This window comes from Lagopus muta, chromosome 3 (assembly GCF_023343835.1).
Source record: "Lagopus muta isolate bLagMut1 chromosome 3, bLagMut1 primary, whole genome shotgun sequence".
NCBI lineage: Eukaryota > Metazoa > Chordata > Aves > Galliformes > Phasianidae > Lagopus > Lagopus muta.
In genome coordinates, this window is record NC_064435.1 from 8804055 (window position 1) to 8828551 (window position 24497).

Consider the following 24497-nt stretch of genomic DNA (forward strand, 5'->3'; position numbering starts at 1 on the left):
ACATGTACTGTAGCCCAACTCCTAACTCAAAGTTTAACTCTGATTTTAGATCAGTTTGGATGGAGATTTAGCAAAAAATAAAAAATTAGAAAAAGCATATCTAAAGATACACACACATACACAAGTACACGAAGACCACTAAGAAGACTACTAGTCTACTACAAAGAGAATGACTTCATTCTAAACTGCACATGAATACTGCACTCTCAGACACTACCATAAATTTCATATTGAAGTATTCAGTATTCAGGAAGATACTGTCCATTTACAAAAAGGAGAAAATAAAAATTAGATGTTAAAACACTCATGTAATTGAGGAGTTTCAAGGGTTATCCATGTTTCCTTGTGTAGACACCAAATTTGCGCATTAAGAAAGTCTTCTCAAATAGCAAAGAAATAACATTTTCTAGGAGGCAGTCAGAAGATGCACAAACAGAGGTCTAGTGAAGAACATAGGTTATCTAATGAAAGACCCTAAAATTCAAAAGCAATTTTAATGTCCTCCTAACGCTGTACTTTACCAAATTTTGTTAATAAAATGATTATTTCAATACACACAAATACAGACACAAAGGTAAAGAAGCAGGTTTTATATACAAGACACTACTTAGTACCACTCCAGTATTCTTAATCTGTAGAGGATACAGGTTTATACCAGGTGACACAGATAATTTTCCCCATCTCTGAAAGTACTAGTTCAGCTTCAGAAGGAGGGCAATTGACTTTTAATATATGCTCTTCAAGAAGAATGCATTCACTTGAATATTGAAGATTTTCAAAGTCTTTTTTATACTGCCAAAATCAAATTTATAGCTTCTCAAATATACTTAGGTGTCTAACAATGGTATGTGTTCAATTCAAAGAGGAGGAAAACAGAGCTATTATCAGAACATAAGAGCTATTATGAAATAAGCACAACAAAGGCTGGCTCGATAATGGATATGGTGTACTTGGAGAACAGAAGTAATGCAATAATTCACTTCATTGGCAAAGAAAGGCATTATATGAAAACAAATACATTTTCTGGACCTTATAGTACATACAGAGTATTTCTAAAAGACTACTATAATGCCCTAAGTTCAACAGTTCCTTAATTATGACAATGGCTATCACCGGCATCCTTAAATGGCAGGGAAAAAAAAAAAAAAAAAAGTCTCCTGGTTTTGAGAAGGTGGACAGAGATTAAAATAATTTATTGTCCATGTCTAGATTAATTCCACCTAATTGTAAGTACTGAAATTCCTAAGTTTTATACACAATTCCCTTAGGATCTCCACGTGGTCATTCAGGAGGTAACAAGACTTTTAGAGAATGTTAACTAATGCTCAACATCAAAAACTCCATCTGACAATAAAAAAATTTCTTTCTAGTAAAATAAGTGCATCTTCTAATTCATAGTTAAAAGGAAAAAAAGCAAAGCAACATAGGTTAGCTGTGAAACATGAATGTATTATCTTAGACAGCTGACAGCGATAAACATTTCCACAGATCGTTTCCACTCACTTCAGGAAGTTGTGTTTTTGTTTGCAAATATCACACAACTGTAGGGGTTGGAAGGGACCTATAGAGATTAACTTCTATTACCTTTTTCATGAAGCTCACGTCTTGCCTTGAAATTTTGTCTCGTTTTATCTTTAAATCAGAAACATCTGGTATTATTCTACAAAGGAAACCAAGATAATGCTTCACAAAAAAGTTGAAAGGGGAAGACAGCAAAACATATATGAACTATTCAAACAAATTTGGAAGCAATTTCCATTTCAGGCCAACAAGAAGTTCAAATTTCAGTTGAAGAAGCTGAACTACAAAGACAATTATGAATACCACAGATTTTGTTACCTCTATATAAAATACCAAGTTCTGTCCCCAAAGGGAGGTTAACAGCTACAAATTTAGTTAAAACTAAAGATACTGGAATGGTCATTTAATGTATCATGCACCGAGTCTCACCTGTTAAACTCCTTCCATCAGTAAACGATACAGAGCAATGGACACTTATCTAAACAATATGTTAGCATTTTGTATTTGGAAAAATATTTAAAACAAGCATCGCTCATTATTCAGATACTGAACTAGAATTGAAATTAGGCCAAGGAAAACATAAAAGAATTACCGTATCCCTCTGAGTTTTGCTCTGTTGTCATGCCGATCAATGAGATTATGCAGTATTTCCAAGACCAGCTGCCTTAGCTCAGAGTCCTCCATAAGTGAAGGAGACAGTAACGGGTCCAGAAACGGGGCAGGAAGCGCATTAGTTATCGTCATTGCTTTGTATCCTGAAGTCACCTGTTCATATTTGAACATTAATGTGCACTGTGAGAATAACTAACAGCTGTCACTAATGTTTCAGCAGGATTTTCCTGGCCTCTGAAAAGTGGATACGGTTGGAAGTATGGTATCAGTTTTGAAATTTCCTAACATCACTATGTATTTCAAAGGATTTTATTAGTTATGTGTAAATGAACACTCTAATCTGTTTTAAAATAGTATTTCCCAACTCTACCAACACTTACAAAAGGAAAAATACAGGTACTATTATTAAATTTATAAAAAATAACCATTTGTGAGAAGTTGCATTGGACAAAATGAAGAAGGTAAGAATTTCAGCAGAGACTTATCCATTTCAAGCTGTGAGATGCTCATATATGGTACCTGGCATACTCATGTGAAGGGAAAAATAAAAGAGTGAGAGCACATGTGAAAGATGCATGCACATCTTAAACTAAAACAAGATTCAGAAACTGCAAAGCATAAGCTGTTGAGGAAATAAGGGGTACAAACTAATCAAAAGCCTTATCATATTAAAAACAATCGTATGTTTAAGACTTTGCATAATAATTTCATCTTCATTATTTTTATTCTATAGCAGCACAGCTTTTATTTGTAGGCAGGCACTATTCCTATAGCACAGTAAGTAGGTAGGAATTTAGTTTGCAAAGGAGCATGAAGACATTGTCAATGCCACAGGAAAGAATCTAACCAATCTTTTTTAAAAATGGGAAATTACTAATTTTACAGATAGCAATACTGTAAATAAAAGTGAACATAATGTTGTGACAATTCTGAATTGCCTACACAACTTTTTCTGCCTGTGTTCATGCATGATGGTAAGTTATAAGATGGTAAGCATTCTTTTGTACTGAACATATGATTGCACTGTGCTCAGTTCAGAACACATCACAGGCAGGATTTCAGTAACTTCTAGTTACTTAAAATGTGTACAGTTCACAACATATTTATACCTAAACAAAAGCTTTGCTCTGAACATAAATTCCTTCCTACATTTTATGACAATATTTATCAATGTCTAAGTAATTCATTAATTATCAAGACATTCACTTCCATATCTGTGCAGTGATGGGATTTAATTTTTGTATTCTAAAAGAATATTTAAAACAAAATTCAACACTGAAAGTATTCAGTACCTTCAATATGCAAAATCTGGATCGCCCATAGCCTACCTACAGGCTATGTAACAACCCAAACAACTGCCTAAGTCCCACAACAACGTAAATGGAAATTGTTAAAGACAAGGGAGATAAATATTGTCAGGAATAGCTTAGGCAGAGCACATTCTATCATAAATAAAGGCAGCCTGCAAAATGACTCCCTGACGTCCTTTCTAACTTTTTCTTCTTTGTAATTAGATTGTAACACTGACTGTTCATCTCTTCTGCAAGCCAGAATCTAGGATTTCCTATTCTGATCTGCAAACAGCATTTTAAGTGATTTGCCTAACAACACAAATTTCACCACAATGCAGGCATAGAAACTCCTTTTCCAGGATGGCATTCTTCTGCTTTAGTGATGAAATTGTTCTTCAAACTATTTCACCTGTTTTAGTCATTAAACAGTTTTCAGCTTCTGCAGAAGCCAGGATTCTACAAGCAAAAGCCTCTTATACTACCTACTTCTGAATCTTACTAGCAGGACGTACCTTGTTTTAACTGAATAAACCGAGATAACTGTGGCATTTATATTACGAAGACAAAATAAGGCTGTGTAAGCAAATTATTTTGTTACACTACTGGTACTTATGAGTCTTTTTGCAAGGAGCATAATACATATTAACATCATTTCCAAGACACAGAGTGCCAATATTACAGTTAAAACCAGCATTTGGGAAGGTCCTGATAATTATATTCTAAACGTAGTTCCTCAGACTGACTTTGAAAAATAAGTTAAAAGAACTAAATCTCTAAGATAATTCTGCCTAACACCAGGGTCAGAATTTAGCACTGCTTAGCTCTACATGAATTAAATAAAAACACTGATGTATGCTATTCATCACTGATGATGTAAAAAGAACCAATGGCTGAAGTCCCATAATTGCATCAGTAACAGCTGCAGAAATGTGCATTGCAACTACAAATAAGTTGTCTCTTTAAGCTAGGAAGTGTTTTATATTATCTTAGTACTTCATAAAATAGTTCAAAGGTGAAATTAACAATTTTCAGAAAAATTTGTAGAAGCTTTATATTTGAAAAACATAACTGTGATCAAATAATTATATACTGGTAACGTGGAATACACCAGGAAAGAAGAAACAACAGTGCCTGTGACTCTAACACTGGAGACATGCACCCATTCTCACACTTCAAATATTATTAGCCATTCTACGAATTATAGTCTAATGCAATGGATGAAAGTGATTTCACTTTGATGTTGCTACCACTGATATCTAAATAATCAACTCAACCTACTCTCTCTCTGACTTCCTTTTGGATCTGCAGATCTAATTGTAACTAATATTCACTAATGTGCTCTATGAGATGGAGGCATATTTACTTATCCACTTGCAACCTAAGCTGGGAAAATGTCTCAATTTTACTGAGTAGATCCACAGATCTATGTAATACAAACATACATTAAATTCCATAAAACTCATTGAAGTATTTCTACGTATAAATGCACACATAAAACAAGATACTGCATGCTTAGAATATACCAAATAAAGAAGGCTTACCATAAGTAAAGACCTCAATAACATGATTTGAATTCTTCTAGTTCCCAAATCCCTACAATTGGAAAAAAACGGAAAATTAATTTCTTAGCATATCTTCAAAATATCACACATCATCTGCAACATTACTTTTAGTAACTGCAGTCTCGGAAGGGATACAGGATGACCACAAGTAAGGAGCAATTGCACCTTAGTTGGAAATAATAAGTGTTGTTGAAAAGGATATCTATAGCAAAGCTTAAAAAATAATCACATACAACTGAAAAAGCAGTAAAGGATAAATGTGAACCAGATGCAAATCTTCACATTCCATTTTAAAATTTCCTTGTACATGAAGAGTTCAACTGGTGTATGCTTGAGTTTATTTTCATAGGAATCAATGCTCTGAATGACTTCTGAATTGAAATGTAATTGAGGCCATTACCAAACCAGAACAATTTTCCTGTAAAACTTAGACAAGGAAAAAAGTAATCTGCAAAATCCTCAAGAGAAATGCAAAGAATTTACATATTTTTCAGATCACAGCAAGCCACAAAAAACATCACTTAGCCTGTTCTTCATCTCTTCTGCTTTTCTACCTGTTGGTGCTAAAAGAAGTTAAATACCCATCAGTACATAGCCACATTGTGCTTTGCTTGCAAGATCTTACAAAATGAAAGTGTAGTTGGAATATTCAAAGGCAGTCATTCAGTGAAGATCCACTTTCTTGATGTGTAAAACCCCTTGTCCACCAGTGAAAAGACCAAGTCTCTTTACAAGTAAAAAGTTGGCCCCTAAATAACAGTGGAAAATTCCACCTTCACTGGCTGTAACATTGGCTATGTTGCAGTTATTGAATGTCTTGTGTAGCAGAGACCAAATTTTCAGTACAGTATTGCAAGATTGTTACAGCAGTCACAAACGTTTCTGCAGCAGACATACACATCATACTAACATACTACTCAGTCCCACATTTATAAAAGGAAATTGTGAAATTTAAAACCAAACCATCTCCATCACTAACAATGCAAGTATAAAACTCTAAATGGATCCACATTTCAAATGCCCTCTTAATAAGAGTAAGTTGCCTAAGTTGCCTGGAACAGAGAGATTTCAGATTTCTATCTTTTATGGGACACTACTGCCTATGCCACAGGGACACAGTATAAAAATCTACCAAGAAGCCAAGAGAACAACTGCAACTTCCTATGCAAACTGTAGAGTTACATAATTAACAGTCAAGTAAGAAGTTAATTTCAGAAATATCTGCAGAGATATGAGAGCAGAAATGTTTTATTGCAAAACATGGAGCAATCCAATCAAGTATTTTCTATTAGTGATATACCTGAAAACTGAGTTCATGCTGTTGATGCTATGCCTTTTTTCTGTATAGCATTTAATACAGCTCCTACTGAGACTTTAGGTAGGAATTCATACTAACCCAAGGTGACTTGTATCCAGTGACTGTGAAGTTGCTCCAAAAACAGGTACTTTTCCCATAATGAACATCATAATTTCTGATCTCTGGTAATCTGGTAGATTGCTTCCAAAAAATCCTAAATAAAAACAAAATGAAAGCACAAAGGGAAAGAGAAATATAGCCTTATTAACCTAAGGAATACATTTGCAAGGTCAAAATAGACAAACAAAATGTTTATTCTATTTGGGCATGTCTTTTTAAGTAAACTGATTTGTTTTAGGGCAAATTCATGAGTTATTTCTGCTTGATGGCACAGTGACTCTCTTCATAACAAACTTTTTCTTTGAACCCTAATACTTTCTAATTTCACTCTCTTAAACATAAAACTGAAAGTTAAGTATGTGAAATCTCTTACTTATAATTACTGAGGAACTGTGTTTCTTGTGGAACAGTGTCACTGCTTTTGTCTCTTCATATGTCACTACTTCAAGCTTACTAACAAATTTTAAAGGTATATAACTATTTAATGACTATTCCTATCACTAAAATACAGAGCAAAATATCAAAAAAATAAAATGGGGGAGAGAGTTCGGCTATTTTAGTAAAGTAATTTACAGAAATTGCTGCTATCACTTTAAGCACTGTGTATAAAAGGATATTTTCCAACCAAAACTATTTTAGGCATTTGACATGATCCCACACCACATTCTTATCTAAACATAGGAGATATATGGATTTGAAAGTTTTATTATTAGGTAGATGAAGAATTGGTTGGATTGGATGGCTGTAGCCAGAGGGTTGTTGTCAATGGCTCTGTGTCTAGGTAGAGGTGCTGGAACAGGTTGCCTGGGGAGGTTGTGGATGCACTGTTTCTGGAGGCATAAGGCCAGGCTGGATGGGATCCTGGGCAGTGTGATATAGTGATTGGGAAGGGGAGTACAAACTAGAGGGTCTTTAAGGTCACCTCCAGTCTAAGCCGTTCTATGATTAGGAGTCTCTCATAAAGGTGCTATAGTTAAATCATGGTACTACAACTAGCCACTGGGTGTCACTGTTGCTGCTACGTTTAAATGCTGGTTTCTATGAGCTTTCAACCTTTGAAAACGCATTACTGTATACAGCTTCCTAGATTATTTTCATGAAATTACTAACAATAGCGCTGTATCAAAGGTATGGAATGATGTGTATGTGTAAGGAATCTACAAAACCAATAAACTTATTGCAAGTCCACAAGCATTTTAATTTCCATTGAGTTTACTGGATATATGCTCAATCAACAAGTAGAAGAACAGTCTTTCAGAACTGGCTTTCAGAAGCCAGATCTGCAAACTAAGCCTGTGATTTAGACAGGAGCATTGTCAGAAATACTACTCACTATTATTCCTTTTCAATTCAAGCTCTGTTTTTATACCATCTCACTGACATAAGGGTTGGGAGAGGATTTTAAGTGAGTCTTCGCTATTGTCATTACTCACCAATTGTTTGAATAATAGCATTCTGGACAATTCTCTCATCACTCTCCTTGGAACTTGTGCTGAATGTGGCACTTCCTGCTGAGCTGCGCCTATCACCCAACTCAAAGTCAACACTGATACGCAAGTGCTTCAGTAAGGTGTTAAAAACCTCCAGAACTGTTGGACCTGGAAACAACACAGAAATGACTGCACTCAAGGAAAGGAAAACTAGCCCTTTCAAATCATTTTAAGAAGAAATCGGGTTAAGGTGAAAAAAACAAGTGAAATTCAATGTTTGAAGGAGACAGCCTACATAGAAATAAACTTACACAGCATGCCTATACCTGATATTGTGGAAAATATTTTAGAATCAGGAAACGCAATCAGGTATGAATATGTATTAGCAAGCTGTACTGGGTCCAGCTGGGATGGAGTTAATTTTCACAGCAGTCTGTGTGGTGCTGTGCTTTGGATTTTAAACTCAAACTGTTGATAACACAGGATGTGGGTAAACACCTCCTTGCAGATGGGAAGTAATTAATAAAATCATTTTCTTTGTGCTTGTAGTTTTTGCTTTACTTAAGCAATTGTTTTTATCTTGATTCATTGGACTTCTCACCTGCCTTCTATTTTCTCCTTTTCCTCAGAGAAAAGTAAACAAGTGGCTGAGGAGGTGCTTAACTGTTGGACAGTCTACCCTCCACACAAGTTTTATATAAAAAAAAAAATGAGTGCTTGCTGAAATCCAGTCAATAATGTGTTAAACTGCAAGCACCTGCCCCTGAATTTCAGTTTTTCCAAATCCTGCTATTAAAATCCAGTTATCATATGTGCATTGGATCAAATAATGAGGTATTTTCACAGTATGATAAAAGTTTTCACAGTCTACATTTGCAGCTAAGTCAATTTTATATAAACAGTCTTACATAAACAGATAGGCTCAGACACAAACTCATGATGCAAAGCAGTAATGTTTCAAGAAGAACATCAACACCAATAAAAAAAAGGGTAGATTAAGTATGTGTGCCTGCACAACTTAAAAACAACTCTTATTTCAGGGAAACACAGTATCTTAAATTACATAATCCACCTTACTTCTGCTGCTTCATAGTTACTAAGGTAAAATTTCCAAAATTCAGTACAAGACAGACAGGTAGCTGTTGGAGAGGGCCCAGACGAGAGCCACGAAGATGATCAAGGGACTGGAGCACCTCCCCTATGAAGACAGGCTGAGGGAGCTGGGCTTGTTCAGCCTGGAGAAAAGAAGGCTGCAGGGTGACCTCATTGCAGCCTTTCAATACCTAAAGGGAGCCTACAAACAGGAGGGGAATCAACTCTTTGAAAGGGTAGATAACTGCAGGACAAGGGGGAATAGTTTTAAGTTGAAGGAGGGAAGTTTAGGTTTGATGTCAGAGGGAAGTTCTTTACAGAGAGAGTGGTGATGTGCTGCAACAGGCTGCCCAGAGAGGTTGTGGATGCCCCATCCCTGGAAGTGTTCAAGGCTGGATTGGATGGGGCCCTGGGCAACCTGGTCTACTATTAAATGGAGAGATTGGGGGCCCTGCATGTGGCAGGGGGGTTGGAGATTCACAATCCTTGAGGTCTCTTCCAACCCTGGCCATTCTGTGAAGGATCACTCTACTCTCAACTCCTATATTACTTACTAGTCCTGTCACAGCAGCTGAATTACAAAGCAACAGTTCTCTTGACTTCTTGTAGTCACACAGTTCTCCCAGACTTCACAATTTCTAATCAAGAACAAATTCCTATCTTTCACAAGGCCATAAAAGTAAACTTAAGTTTTTTTAAGCAAAAGATCACACATCTATAATTAGTTAAATGACAAAGTAAATATATTTAACTAATTGTAAAGGAGTAGGAGGTAAAATGTATATATATATATATACACACACAAAACCGCCTTAAAGTAAATCCTTTCCTTCAGTCTGAAAATAAAGGAAAAAAAAACCACCATCTCTCAGATCTATCCTCTGATCAGATGCCATTAATTTACTAAAACTTACCTATTGATCCTTTAGCTGCTATTGCAACTGCTTCCAAAAGAACCTGAATAATGCCAGCACGAACTCGTGGTGAATCTTTTTTGCAGGCATCAAGGTGTCCAAGAATTTCTTGTATTACATGATGAGAATATTGTGCCTAGTAAAAAAGGAAATATCAGCTTCACCTGTGACTTTAATAAGAATGTATTTATATACCACTCAGCTGTAGTCACAATTAAGTTCCTATTTTACAACATTCTTACCTTTTCATTTTTTAATTACCATCAATTCACATCTAAATATGGATTTTAAATAACTATAACAGATGAAACCAACAGGTCCACCCAACTCAGTACAGAGAAATTCAGTTTCAAAATACTTCAGAATGTCTACAAGAACAGGTCTAGAGAAAATGGGCTGCCCAGGGAGGTGATGGAGTCACCGACCCTGGAGGTGTTCAAGGAACGTTTGCATGTTGTGTTGAGGGACATGGTTTAGTGAGAATTATTGGTGATAGGTGGATGGTTGAGCTGGGTGATCCTGTAGGTCTTTTCTAACCTTGGTGATTCCATGATTCTATGAAATGGCCTCAAGTCATGCCAGGAGAAATTCAGGCTGGACATTAGGAAATACTGCTCCAAAAGAGTGGTCAGGCACTGCAATGGGCTGCCCAGGGAGGTGGTGGAGTCACCAAAGAGAGAGACATTGTGTTGAGGGACATGGTTTAGTGAGAGCTATTGGTGATTGCTGGACAGTTGGACTGGATGATCTTACAGGTCTTTTCCAAACTTGATGATTCTATGACTATATGTATGACATAGTACTTAATCCAGCTAATTGAAGTTCAAGGATTTCAGCAGGTCTTGCAGAAAAGCGTAATTGATACAAATACTAACAATAGTCAGCATTATTCTATTATCCTACAAAGTTGGAATTTTCTAACTTCAGCTTTTGGTTGTCAGTGCTTGATATAATCCAAGAAACAGACTTTGGTCACTTGGCAACAAACAAGAGAAGTTGCCCACTGGAAAAAAATAAATACAGCAGCACTGCTTCGTAAGAAGTTTTTTTCTTAGTAAAATCAGTACAGCTGCATTTGCATGGAGATCTAACTAACTTCAGAGACTTCTTTATCAAGCACAACGTCAGAGCAGTACGGCTATCCTGTTCCTTGGTCTGTAGCTTGCTGAGCAATCAATGGCTTGAGAACTCCATAAAAACCTTCTTCATTCATTGAAAACATATCTCAAATAACCTCTTATCATAAAGAACAATTAGGTCATTACTTGAAAAGTTTAAGATTAAGGAACAGAAATGGACTTTCTGGACTTACTGACACAATCTACTGTCTAGTATTATCATGGTGAAGTAAGCACTTAACTGTTTTGTGTGCTCAGCATGCGTATGTGAGAAAAACAAATCCTGAAAATACCTACCTGTATAGAATACATGATGATTTTGAAGCAAGAAACAGCAAATTCATTGGGATCCCATAGCTTATGGTGGTCTAAATGCCTGTGAATAAAAAATAAAGGATTTGAAATCACGGTTTTCTACACAATTGTAGTGGTTTAATGCTAACAGGCAGCTAAGTATCACATTTCGGCTCTCTCACTCCCCTTCTTCAAAAGCACAGGGGGTGAAAATACAAAGCTTGTGGGTTGAGGTAAGGACAGACACTGCTCTTAAACAAACAACAAATTTCTTACAAAATTTCAATTTAAGCAATGTTTCTAAATACGTATCTTAATTACAGCATCTCTTTTGGTTTGAACTTTCCCAAAGAAAATACCTAAAGATGCCTCAGAATAGCAAATGTGGAACCACACAGATGAAAGTAGTCAGCACTCAGAACACAAGAGGACTGACAGGATGCTTCAACTTATTTAACTGAAACTTCCAGATTCTGTATAAACTCATTGGCCAACTTCTACCAACCTAGTGATCCAGAAGAGCTACTTCAAGGTTGATTAAACCACTGGCTTAAATCAATGCTCTTGTGCTCTAGGTTACCTTCCAGTCTATTGGTGAGCAGGAAGATGACAGCCTAAATTAACATTTTATGTAATAGCTGAGTGGACAACATATTTGATGGGCAAGAATTTTCCTTCCAAAAAAAAAAAATATATATATATATATATATATATTCAGACGGGTGATATATTTTACTTGCCATAATGCAAGCAGTGTATTCAACATAATTTTATGTTTTGTAAAACACAGTAAACTACACTTTCAGCAGAGTACATTTCATTTTGTTAAAATAATGTCAAATCTTGTTTCATTTCCTTCCCCATCCATCACAGTTCTCTGAATATAGAACATCTAAGTAAGATTTCAAAGCATTTTAACACTGGAGTAACAAAAGCCATAAACCGTCTTCAATTAAGATCGCACGCATGTAACAAATATACACTACTAGGTTTCTCAAATTAAAAGCAACAGCATAACCACTGGTGCAAATTACTAATTTATGGATCAAGAGACAATGACAGACCCTGAATTCAACCACATTAGCAGTAACCAATGAAAACAATCTTTATAGTACAAAATGAAAAGATGATACTGATGTTTAGAAAGGAGATCTGAAGCTTGTATAGGCATATACAACAAAATCTCATGCATCATGCTTGCTGAGTGAATACCAAACGTCATACTTTTGACATTACTCAAAATGCTTGCACAGATAATTTGTCACAAGAATGGCATTTAATGGCATGAATAGGGTATAACTCATTATACTTGGGAAGATGCAAGTTTTCAGTGGATTTCTGTATGTCTCTGGATCTGTCTAATCTATTCAACAGTGCGAATTCATGCTAAAATTCTGGTAACTGGCAATTTGTGCATCAGATTTGCACAGTGGATGCACACAGAAAGTAGGGTGGTAGCATGGTTGCCTCACATTTAATCCCTTTGGGCAAATAGTAAGTGGTTGCAAAAGCTTCCTCATTAAGGAAATGATCTTCCCAATTTTCTTTTTGAATTCCTGTTTGTGCTTAATAGTAGTAACTCAAAAAAGGCTTTCAGTAGCTTAAAAGTCTTTCAGTGTATGAATCAAATCAGAATCTGTAACAAGAATTACAGCATCTAAAAGTAGATATTTCCTTAACAGGTGGGTATCTTGAAAATCTACAAGGAGCAGGCAGCTCTCCTTATCACCAAGATGTACTTGTACGCCTACTGTACTTACAGATTCCTGCGAAGATTTTCCTGAGTGAATGTCTAATTTGAAGACACTAACAGAGGTGAAAGATGCAGTTTTAAGTTATATCAACATTTGTGTTTTCTGTTTCCTTACTTTTTTTTTTATTATGAAAAAAAAAAAAAAAAAGAAAACAAAGGCTACACCTGGAATAATTTCAAGAACAAAACTGAAAAATGCTTAACAGTCAATATCAGCAACAATGTATAGACACATTTGTCCATAATATGCATACATCTGCCATTCTCTGGTATCTAAGCTGTTAAAAACATTCTTCACAGAATATCAGAATGGGTCTTTGAAGAAAACTGCAAGAAAGTAGAAGTCTGAACACAGTACTCTTTTGTATAACTTGGCTCATCTCTTCTCTGACTGCAGCTATTATCAGCACCTTGAACAGTTTCCCATTCAAGAGAAAGGCCAGCTGTAGCAACAACCCATCCTAACCGTTATGCTATGCTTCTAAAATCAACAAAATAGGACTTGCATTTCTCCTTATATAATTAGTTTGAAGTTAAGAGAGAGCCAAGAAAGAGGTGAATTTTAAAAAAAAAAAAAAAAAAAAAAAGTAATTTTTTTGAAGAAGTTTTAATAACTTAGCCAAATCCTAAATGCTGAAAAGAAAGAAAGAATTGAATGTAAGGATGAAATTAAAAAATCTCTTAAGGTAAGATCTTCCACAAGTTTCCAACTTACGCAAAAACAGGTCTGACAGCATTATTCATATTTCCATAGGTTGCTCTTCCTAACAGTTCTCTGAAACAGTTCTCAGCCAGCAAAGCAGGATTTTCCTCTTTCTCTCCTCCTGTAGGAGAGGACGGAGGACCAGTTCTGCTGAAATAAGACAAAATAACATTCAAGTTACTGCTGAATAACATTTACCTTCCATACTGTGTATGCAATTGGCTGTACAATATTCATTACACTTATTCAATGCCAGTCTGCTGATCCAGGCAAGAATTGTTATCAAATATACATCAAAAGAGAACTCGAATCAAATATTTTACCTCATATGAGAACTGCATAGACCCTTTATATATCTACTCAGCACTGTGGACTGCAATAGTAAATACATATGAAGATAAAAGTAAATGTCTAGAATACTGATATGACTTGTTCCTACTGCATTTGATCAACTACTGCCTCCTACAAAAAATGGAACAGAGGTCACAAAATCATAAGGAGTTGTGCAGAACCTTAGTTACTTTCTTCAGACTAACAATCTCATTCACCTACCCACTACTGAATCCATACTGTGGGTGTTAAATAAAACTCTAATATTTCTGCAGAAACAGATGGGCAGCAAGTTATAAAAAAATAAATACATTTCAAACTAATTAGAAAATTGTCACCCACACAGTTATCTCTAACCAGATAACGTAGAAGTAAAGGGACAATCAATTAGAAGGTGGCTAATGACCACAGTGAACAGTGCTGGATCCCCATGCCCCAGTGCTGGCCGAGGGCTGCAGAGCCCCTGGGGGCAGAGGCCAGGGCTGCCCTATACCAGACACAGCTTGTTCCAGCATTACAATGTACTAATATTAATAATGCTACGTTTATTTCAATTATAGAAATGTATTATTGATAGCAAAGAATGATAAAACTTCTGATATTATGGGAGGGAGGTAAAGGAAAAGCTAGAAGTGGGAAGAGCCCCCCAAAACACATCTGCCATTTCTTCAATCACTGCAGTATCTCCCAATGAATTAAAATCAGCAAATACCAACAGTATTTTGTATGCAAATGTTATGACTCAGTAAATACTGCAGTGCAAAAGTTTGAATGTTTTGTATTATTAACATGTTTTTTGAAGTTCGAATACTATCATTTGCAATTACTTCTTTTCTCTTTGTGAGTGGGAATCAGGTTGACTGTTTATATCACTGTGGTACAGGGACAGTAAAAATACTAAATTGAAGAGAGAATTACAGACACAAGAAGCAAAATCAGGGAAACCGTGATCTATTTTGGACAAAGTAAAACCAGCCAGGACCCAAATTCTTCAAGTGAATTTTGAAGCCTATCCTCACGCTGCAAAAATGGAAGTGCTGGCACCATACAAAAACTGAACACTGGCACCATAAGCAGTGAATGGCTGAACCTTTCCGAAATAGCATCTAGTCTGCCATATTCCAGTTCTGATGCATGCTTTTAATTATTTTTATTTTTGTTTCTTGCCTCTTTGCCCATCCAACTGCCCTTTTCAAAACACAGAACTTGAACTACTTCAACAAATTAAAGGCAATTGAAAGCTATTCTGAGTTCAAGCACTTCATACATCATACCATTAAGCAGTTAATGACATTTCATTTAAATTAAGCAGTTGAGAATAGAGAGATTTAGAAAAAAAGAAAACAATTCCCACTAAGGTGCAGTATTACTTCTAATGAAATACTGTACCTATAGGTAGAAAGTGTTTACTTTTTGCATTCTTCACAAAACACAGGTTAAAAACAGAAGTGAGCATTCATTCACCCACATTAAAAGTAATGTATCTATGCAGTAGGAGATTTAAGAGTGCAGAAATCAATATGCTAAATTCTTTATAGTTCTGTTTTGCAGTGCAAGCTTGTATAATAAATGTTCAAAGCAACATTCATTAAGCATTAGGTATCAACATATGTAGTGTTAAATCTTCAGCGTAGTAAAATCACAGCTTTATAGCACTGAAAGAGGTTGAATACAGAAATGCCACAAGTCAAATGAGCTCATAATATCTATGTACTCTACAGATACTCTAATAGGAAAAATCTTCTAGTATTTCAGGATTACTGAGATTTAAGAGACATAATATAAAAAACCTTGTAGCTTCTGCTAACATCAGACTTTCAGAAAGCCGTAAGTGTTGCTAGCATGTTAGATTTTAGTAGTAATAAAGTCCCAGGCACCCTGTTAGGTAATAAGAAGTAGTTTTATAAAAGCACAATGATTAGAATATCAGTAACCTGCAACTTTACCGAGCTGCTGAGCACCTTGATTGCCTCTCCTTTTTTTTTTTTTTTTTTTTCTTTTCTTTATTTCCTACTCTGGTATAGTCATACAGTCATCCTCCTCAGAGCAAAGACACAAATGACTGTGTAGGAGAATCATTCCTGTTAATGTTTTGACACAGACTTACTAGAAAATAGTTTTACAGAGAGGAGTGGGATGGGGTAAGAGAACAAGGCGAAGAACACACACAGTTGATATACCTGGAAGAATTCTACTCAAAACACAATAAAAATAAGTTATAAACTGAGAAGCACTGCTTGGATTCTTGCTCAGAAGAGGTTACAGGAAGAAACTGCAGAAGTTATATGAACATTATGGATATATTCAAACTTAAGTCTCTAAGAAGTATTAGTACTATTTGCCTTAAATAAGGTTGACACTTCCAATTTTACAGTTACCTTGAATGATAATTTATAAAATAACTGAAAATAACCTTTAAATTTTCTATTTGATACATACCTTCCCCTTGTTCTGAATCTTCTAGAAAATCTTTAAAGGGAGGGAAGAATCCCTCGGGTTTATAATATACTGAAAGTATGCACAGCAATTGTAGCATAGTACAACTTAAAAAAACCCAGTAGTTTTTATACGTTACGCAGGCAAACTTATTTGAGAGTCACCTATTCAGACACATGGAAGAAATGAGCCACAATTACAATTATCTTTATAAAAAAAAAAAAAAAAAAAAAAAAAAAAGTGTAAATTTTCAATCCTCAACTCCAATAACTATATCTTCTGATTTGAATTCAGGAGTTAAGCTCTGAAGGTTACACAAACATAAATTATGCTGCTCTTTAAGGTAAAGCTTACATATGTTCGCCTCAACATTGCCACAATTATTTTCTATGGACTTCAGATAGGGATATTTTTTAGAATTTCTGCTTCCTCACAACACTTTCATTCCATCTGCCAAAACAGATGTTTCTTACTCCTACTCTTCACGAAGCCTCTATTTGTTCTCCACAAAATATGAAGTTTCATATAAAACAAAATAGGACATTCTCTAACATCATTTAAGGCCAGAAGATCAACAATTTATAAATATTGTTTTCAGCTTTTCTATCATATGTGCATCATAAGGCCCCTATTTGTCACATGGAAATTCATGAGTCTTTTCTTCTACTGAATATGCATTATAGGAAAAGGTTTGAAGAAGCCAGTTCAGATATTTAATTAACAGTTGCTTTATGACAGATTTGTTTTTCTTCCACCAACGCTGCATTGCTCGACAAATGATAAAAAATGAGTCCTGTAGCAGATATAAACTGATCTGCTTTATGCAGCCAATCCAAACCTTGCTTCAGTCAGTAGTCAACTTGGCTGCATAAAGGCAAATATATGCTTGGGGGCACTGTAAGGGGTAATTAAGGAAAGAACATCTAGAAACGCTGTGAGAGCAAGCAAAGGCTAAAACATTCTCATAGAGCAGGTTCAGAAACCTTTGGCTCTCATTCAGATTTAAAATCCAAGTGGATATTTCTGTGTGTACTTGGTGAGCTGCTAATGATAAGCAGTAAATACATAAAGCATGCATCGATAGACAACAAATTTCAGCCATTTCGTTTGAAAATTTACTTAATAGAAGAGCCAGGTACTAATAGTTAGGAATAAAAGAAGTAAAGCTGAGGTATGAAAAGAAAAAAAGACAAAACTGAATGATTGTGAAAGCTGAGTGTCACACAAAAGCATAAAAAGCATGTTGTCATTGGATGCCTGCTGAGCCTACCAGGTAAGCTTCGAAGCAGCTAGGGCTGCATGTGATGCAAACATTTAAGCTTTTTCACACAGCTGAAGTAGGTTTTCATAAGCTTAAGTTTTACAGTGCTATCAATAACCATTTTCTACACCTGCATAGTGATAAGACATGAATATATACATGGACCAAAAAAAAGTGACATTTCTAAGGTAAATGGCATATTCTCAACATCAGTAATTGCATAGATCTTTTCTGAATGCCAAACTGGCACGTAAATATGCCTGGAAGCTATTCAGGGCAAAAAGAGTAGAATTTTTCTTTAAGAACTGCTGCAGACAGGACAGGGAATTGCTCCGATGACTAAGCAGGAATTGAACCCTTAACTTTTAACAAATATAACTAGTGAAATCTGAGTTACCTACAAACTTCTGCTTAGCAATCACTGCATCTGACATATTACAAAAACAGAATTAGAATTGAGGAGTAAACATGGATATACAACTTCTTGAACAGTGAACAAGTGAAATGCAGGTGGTCGAAAAGACAAAAGTATTAGCAGCAGGTAGGTAAAGCTATTCTATTTCAAGAACATTTGGCTAATAAACTACTGATTTCCACCAGTAAGAAAAAGATCAGTATCATAAAAATTAAACTTACTAGTAGTCAGGAATAAAAATACCTGTCAACATCCTCTATCTTCTGCATATTAAACAGTAATGATGGTACTATCTTATCCATGTGCTGAGGTTCCCATATAGTTGCTCGAAGTTCATCATTAACTGCTTTACGAACCACTCCCTGAATGCCTCTGATTCCAGCAATTCGGATCCTAAGGAAAGAAGAAATGGAATTATGAAACAGGAGAAACACAGCACTTAGCAGTGCTGTCTATGTATTACACAGCAGCAATTATGTAGTGTGGAATTTCATCGGGTTCTCAAAAACAGTAATTTGGAAATTACTGGGTAAAATCTTGATAAGCTCTATGGTGTTTAGTATCCATCAGTAGCAAACTTAACCTACTCCATTGTAGAAAAACATTGTGAAACTAGCACAGCTCAGCTGCTGCAACAGCAACCACAATAACACAATTAAGTCTTTAAAAACTGTAGTGAAGGCTGTGGATTAACAGTAAGTCTTTAAAGATTTGTGGAAGATGAACACCATGGAAAGCACACAAAAGGTACTTCTGTCAAATTAAGCCTGACACACCAAAGGAGCCACCGCTTTTGTTCTAAAACTCTTTTAGCTAAATTAATTGTGGCTGATAAACAACAAAAGAAAATTTAATACCAGTTTTAGAAAAGATTTAGTCAAGCTGTTAGATACTTTCATTATTTTTAACAAAAAGAACATGTACAATGAAATGTACAGCAACTCAGCGCCGTTTTATTTTTCAGATATCAAGTTATAAATGGCTAACAATGCAGCCCTCTCTTTTAAAACTATTTCTGAATGAAGCTACATGCATTCAAACAGAATCCAACAGCAGTTATCTAGTCATTTTAGATGTGTAAGTACAACTTCAATAGTGTTTTTATATAAATCTGAGGAGAGGGATACACAAACAACGATCAAAGCACTGTCTGATCCTCCAGTACAACCACAGTGAAGTTTTCAGATATTAAATTTTCAATATTAAGGATCTAAGATTGCCACTTAAGACAGAGAATTTCCAAAATCCCATCACTGAAAGACTTTTCACAGGCAACTGCTGTCACCTACAAATAACCTGGATATAAATTTAGTGTTTAAAATGAAGCAATGTTTTTTTCTCAGAATCTCTGATTTTTAACTATTAACTCATCACGAAACATTTTGCTGATACAATGGCTTTTCTGCCGACTTCCTGTTGAAAGGGAAATGTCACTTACGAGGTGAGATTTGCTCTCAGGCTCAGAAATCTCCATTGTTTGACCATAAATGTAGATTTTATTCAAACTCCCATTCACGTTCAAGTCAGTAAGTTCAATGGAACCTCAAGCTACACAGGCAAACTGCAGCTACACATGCCCATTTTAGGATAAGCTGAATTATGCTCTAGGCTCTATCAAGTGCACTAGCTACTTGTAATATCTGCATTTAGAATTGTTATCTGGAATCAAGGGTCATCTGCTACCCCTGCACTTACAGCAAATTTAATACGACAGCTCCAAGAATGATTTTTTTTCTCAAAGGAAGAGGACTTGTTTTAAATTTCTATTTCAAAAGAAATGCATTCAAACTGTCTGCAAAGATGTGAAGAAGTTATATTGCTACAAATCTGGTTATTCTAAGTAAAAACACTTTCACTCCCATAGTATATATATACTTCTGTGTATTAGAGCATTAGTAGCACTAATTTCATGTTCCTTCTGTTTTACAAGGAGGTCTAGAAAAAGAAGATGTAAGGTTTGATGGCTTGCAGCATCAAATTTAACCCACAAAGGAAAGGTTTAATAAGATATTAAAGCATTTAAATCAAGGGTGTGTGCAGTCTTAAGTCACTAGGATGAAATTCCTCCCTAAAGGGTACAACAACATTGCAAACTGAAGCACATGTAACAATGTAGACTGATAATGTGCAAATCTGAACGCTTAACAGGGTTATTTTACTCCAATAACCATTCCTTTGACGTATGTTACTCTGGAGTATCATTCTGAGCAGCAGATAATACCTGACAAATAAATCAGAATTACACTCTCAATGCATCTCATGCTCGTGATCATTACTGAAATTATCTCTTTTATGAGGGGAAACGAAGGTAGAAGAAATACTAAAAAAAAAAAAAAAAAAAAATCTCAATCTGAGCTCCATATGTTAACCTGTTACAGAATGTTTTATATTAAGTACTTTAATACTTCTTTTCCTTACACTAAATCTTTAAAAAAAAAAATAAAAAAATCACAAAACTCATTAAAGCGTTTATGAATATAGTACTTTGTAACCATCAGCTTCAGGTAAACAAACACACTGAAAGAAATATATTGTTACAAGGTAGTTGCACGATACACCAGCTTCACCAGCAACACTTGCTTAAGAATCACAGAACAGTTTGTGTAGGAAGGGACCTTAACGATTGTCTAGCTCCAACACCCCCTGCCATGGGCAGGGCTGCCACCCACTCACTCAGGCTGCTCAAAGTCACATCCAGTCTGGCCTTGAATGGCCAGATAAGGAGCACACCCAGCTGTTCTGGGCAATCTGTTCCACTGCTTCATCATCCTCACTGAAAGATCTGCTTGCTTATCCTAACCTAAACCTACACTTTTCTAGTTTGAAACTCTTGTCCTTTGTCCTGTCACTACACTCCCTGATTAAGTATATGGACTTATCATGGTTGAATAATTTAATGCATGGAAATAAATGAGTGCAACAGTGATGAAAATTATACAGTTAAATATTGATGAACGATTCACATAAAGAAAAAAAGCACTAGGGGGAGCTAAAGTTAAAAACACTGTGGTGCTTACATAATGTTGAATTCATATTAAATTTTTCACAAAGGCATTTCAGTTTCACACAGTATCATATGACAGACATCTAATAAAATTCAATTTTAAAGAATAATTCTCAAATAACAGACTCAAAATATGCTTTTCTATTTATGTAGGCAGCCCCACTGATTTCTCAAATGAGTTATGCAACTTGCACACATTTGAAGTAATAAGTGCTGACCTTCTGGAGAGAATCCATGCAATTCAGCAGTCATCAATGAGTTAAAATTTCACCTGAATATTCTATGAGTCCAACCTATCTAAGATTTTCAATATTTGGTACCACTTAAGAAGTCAATTTCATTTTTTCCCCATGGAATGAATGATTCCACTACATATGATAATAAAAACTTTACAGACAATTCTTTGCAATACATAAGGAACAGCACTTACTCAGTTTGTGTTTCTGGATCATGGTCACATGAATGACACATGGCACTGAACCGAGATACAAAGAAGTCATAGCGTCTGTGATATGAAGGTGTGTCTTCCTCAATGTTGGCAAATTTGACAAACTGGAAAATGAAATATATTAAAAGAAGTTTTTGATACCAAGGAATACTAAGCTTCATTTAAGAATAATACGAAACAGTGCATTAAAATGGAATCCAGATTTTTAAATAATATCACAATGTTTAAACATCTAACTTCATAGAAGAAAATCAAACTGAGAGCTTTTCTTTTTAAAGAATTTCCACCAGAACTTCATTTAGATTATTTAGATCATTACTAAATGATGAAACTGAATCAAATTACGTACTATGCAATATGGAAACATCTCAATAGCAAATGTCTTTAAGTCATGCAATCTAAGAAATCCCATGGTAGACTGCCACTGACTGGCAAAGCAGCAACCGAGTTCAAAGGAAACAAACCTGAAGGAATTCTGTCAATTCTGTTTATTTTCACAATAGGTAAAAAAAGAAGAAAAAATAAGGAGTGGAGCAATCATGGAACTGTAACCCACTCAACCGAAGAACCATTTATCTAAAGTTTCACTCACAAAGGCCACAAAAAATATCCAGATTTGCAAACATCTACGAAGTAACAAAGGGATAAGTAACAATCAACGTAAATTAGTCAACTAGAAATCAGATCAACTCAGCCTAAATTATTCCTATGACAAGAAAACAGATTTTGTGAATCCAGATGAAGCAACAATTGTCACAACTTAACTTCAGTGACGTTGACTAAAAAAAACCCACCAATCTCAGAGAAGCTACAAAAATGATGTCAAAAGAACACTTTCCATACAACAGATGCAGAAAGGTTTAAAAAATACCAATACATGTAAATCATCAAGCTGCAATACGGTAATCAGTGAGTTTCTGAAGGGGCCCTTCTAGAATTAGACAGTATTTCAAGTTTTACTAGAGGCTACCATTTTAAGGCAGCTGTGCAAACAGACATCAGACACAATTGAATGCAGATAAGAAACTGAGGGTTGTATTCAACAAAATTTGATGCTTTTATACAGTCATGATAAAGAAAACAATTAATTATGATATGTATTATTTGTGAGATCTATGAAGAAAGTTTTGCCATCCAATTGGCATTAATAAACCCATAGATGAAGTAACACATCCATTTTAAGCATCACTGCTGAAGATACTGATTAAGTGATATTGTCCTTCAATTATTCTACAGATGAACAAGTTGTATGTTTAAAAAAAAAAAAAAGTTAAAAAGACTGAAAGGTATTAAATTATCTATTCTAGAGCTGCCAAAAAAGACAGTAGTCTTCCAGTATACAGAAGAGACAGCTGTGAAAAGAAAACCAATAGTATGTTTTATTTGTTCAGTGGTAGTAAGAAAAGCAATAGCGAGCTTACAGTGCAGCAAAAGCTGCTTGAGCTAAACATTAAATAAACCACCTAAGTGAACAGACTGCCTGAAGGCACTGTGGATTCTCTACCACTGAAAATTTTAGAATGGACTACACAGAGAAGAAAAAAAGGGCAAGGAAAAGATGTCAGGTCTAACACCGTGCTGATGCTGCCTCATGAAGCACAGTGATGTCATATTAAGATAACTCCACTTTTTCCTCTGCAATGCATTCTTATCAATTGCTAAACGAAAGTTGAGACATTTGTTGTGCATCTACAAAGATGCAGATATTTTTATCACTTTCCTACATACTTAAAGATCAGCCCAAATTTGGTATGATCTACAGTACACTGATTTATGGAGGGTCTGAGATAACTGAAAGACAAACCTGTGTATTCCTGAGAAAAATATGCCACATTCTACTCTGTAATACTATTTTTTCTGCTTTATCTAGGACAGTTATCCACTGCAACCACACTATCAATTCACCTTCAGAAAGTTTCTAAAATGATATTCCCATTCATTACTGAAAAAGGTGCAAAATTGTCTAATACCTGTTCATTTTATATAACTTTCTGTAGTGAAGAGCTTGTATAGTCAGGTGGTAAGAAAGTGAAAAAAAAACCAACAAAATGGCAAAACAAGAACAACAAAAACAATCCAAAAGAACTGTATATTCTGCTGCCACAGATGAGAATTCAGTCCTTGAACAGCATTCACACTGCTTTCTCAATAGGGTGAGGTATAAAAACCATCTTCTCCCTCAACGTACACTGGAAAACGCTTTACTGTCTTATTTATTTCTCACGATTTTGTTTCACAGATTGTTTATTACAAAACAAGTACACATTCTGAAGGCTTTTTTGTTTTTCGTTTTTGTTTTTGAAAGTCGAAACCTAATCAATCCTTAAGTTCATGGGGGAAAAAAAGAGTAATACAATCTGAAGTGTTCTTCAAACATTCAAGCATTTAGGTTTACAACTGATTCACACAGCAAACTTCCATCAGCGCACAAACAGAAGTAATATACTACAGATGTGGTCATGAGCTTATTAACTTTTCTAGCATCCAGGATCAGCAGTAACTATTTAAAATATGTGAGGACTTGACTTCAAATAACATTATTTGCTAGGAGGAAGATCTCCTCTTCTACTAAGAAATTCTTTTATCAGAATTAATGAAGAATTGAGACCATGAAAACATTAGCTACTCTCTGGACATTTCTCCTAAACCACAATGCAGTTTTACAGCAGGGGTGCAAGTACTCGGCCTCTTAAAACAATGCTCACAGTTAAATATCCAGAAAGAGAGAATGATTTCCTCCAATATATAATAATTTCATCCACCAAACATAAAGCACTTCCAAGTGATTTCGAGGCTTAGCATTCAGATGACTAAATATTTAGGTCACACGAAATCTAACAGTCATAAGACTGTTACGAGTTGCACTGTCATGAACAAGTTTCCACAGTACATATT

The 24497-nt window shown here is 35.3% G+C and overlaps 1 protein-coding gene across 17 annotated transcripts in view; it reads right to left on the reverse strand.

Moving 5' to 3' along the window:
- Positions 1–24497, reverse strand: part of EFR3A (EFR3 homolog A) — a 68715-nt gene that overhangs the window by 16267 nt on the left and 27951 nt on the right. For 16 of the 17 annotated variants that reach the window (XM_048940309.1, XM_048940318.1, XM_048940320.1 and 13 more), the window contains 10 exons: positions 21585–21706; positions 18394–18543; positions 13721–13858; positions 11256–11334; positions 9841–9976; positions 7838–8002; positions 6384–6498; positions 4967–5018; positions 2114–2286; positions 1585–1660 (listed from right to left, as the gene is read on the reverse strand). In XM_048940309.1, coding sequence (XP_048796266.1) covers positions 1585–1660; positions 2114–2286; positions 4967–5018; positions 6384–6498; positions 7838–8002; positions 9841–9976; positions 11256–11334; positions 13721–13858; positions 18394–18543; positions 21585–21706 — 1206 coding nt within the window. The remainder of the gene's footprint in view (positions 1–1584; positions 1661–2113; positions 2287–4966; positions 5019–6383; positions 6499–7837; positions 8003–9840; positions 9977–11255; positions 11335–13720; positions 13859–18393; positions 18544–21584; positions 21707–24497) is intronic. The other variant, XM_048940313.1, reaches the window with a different exon arrangement.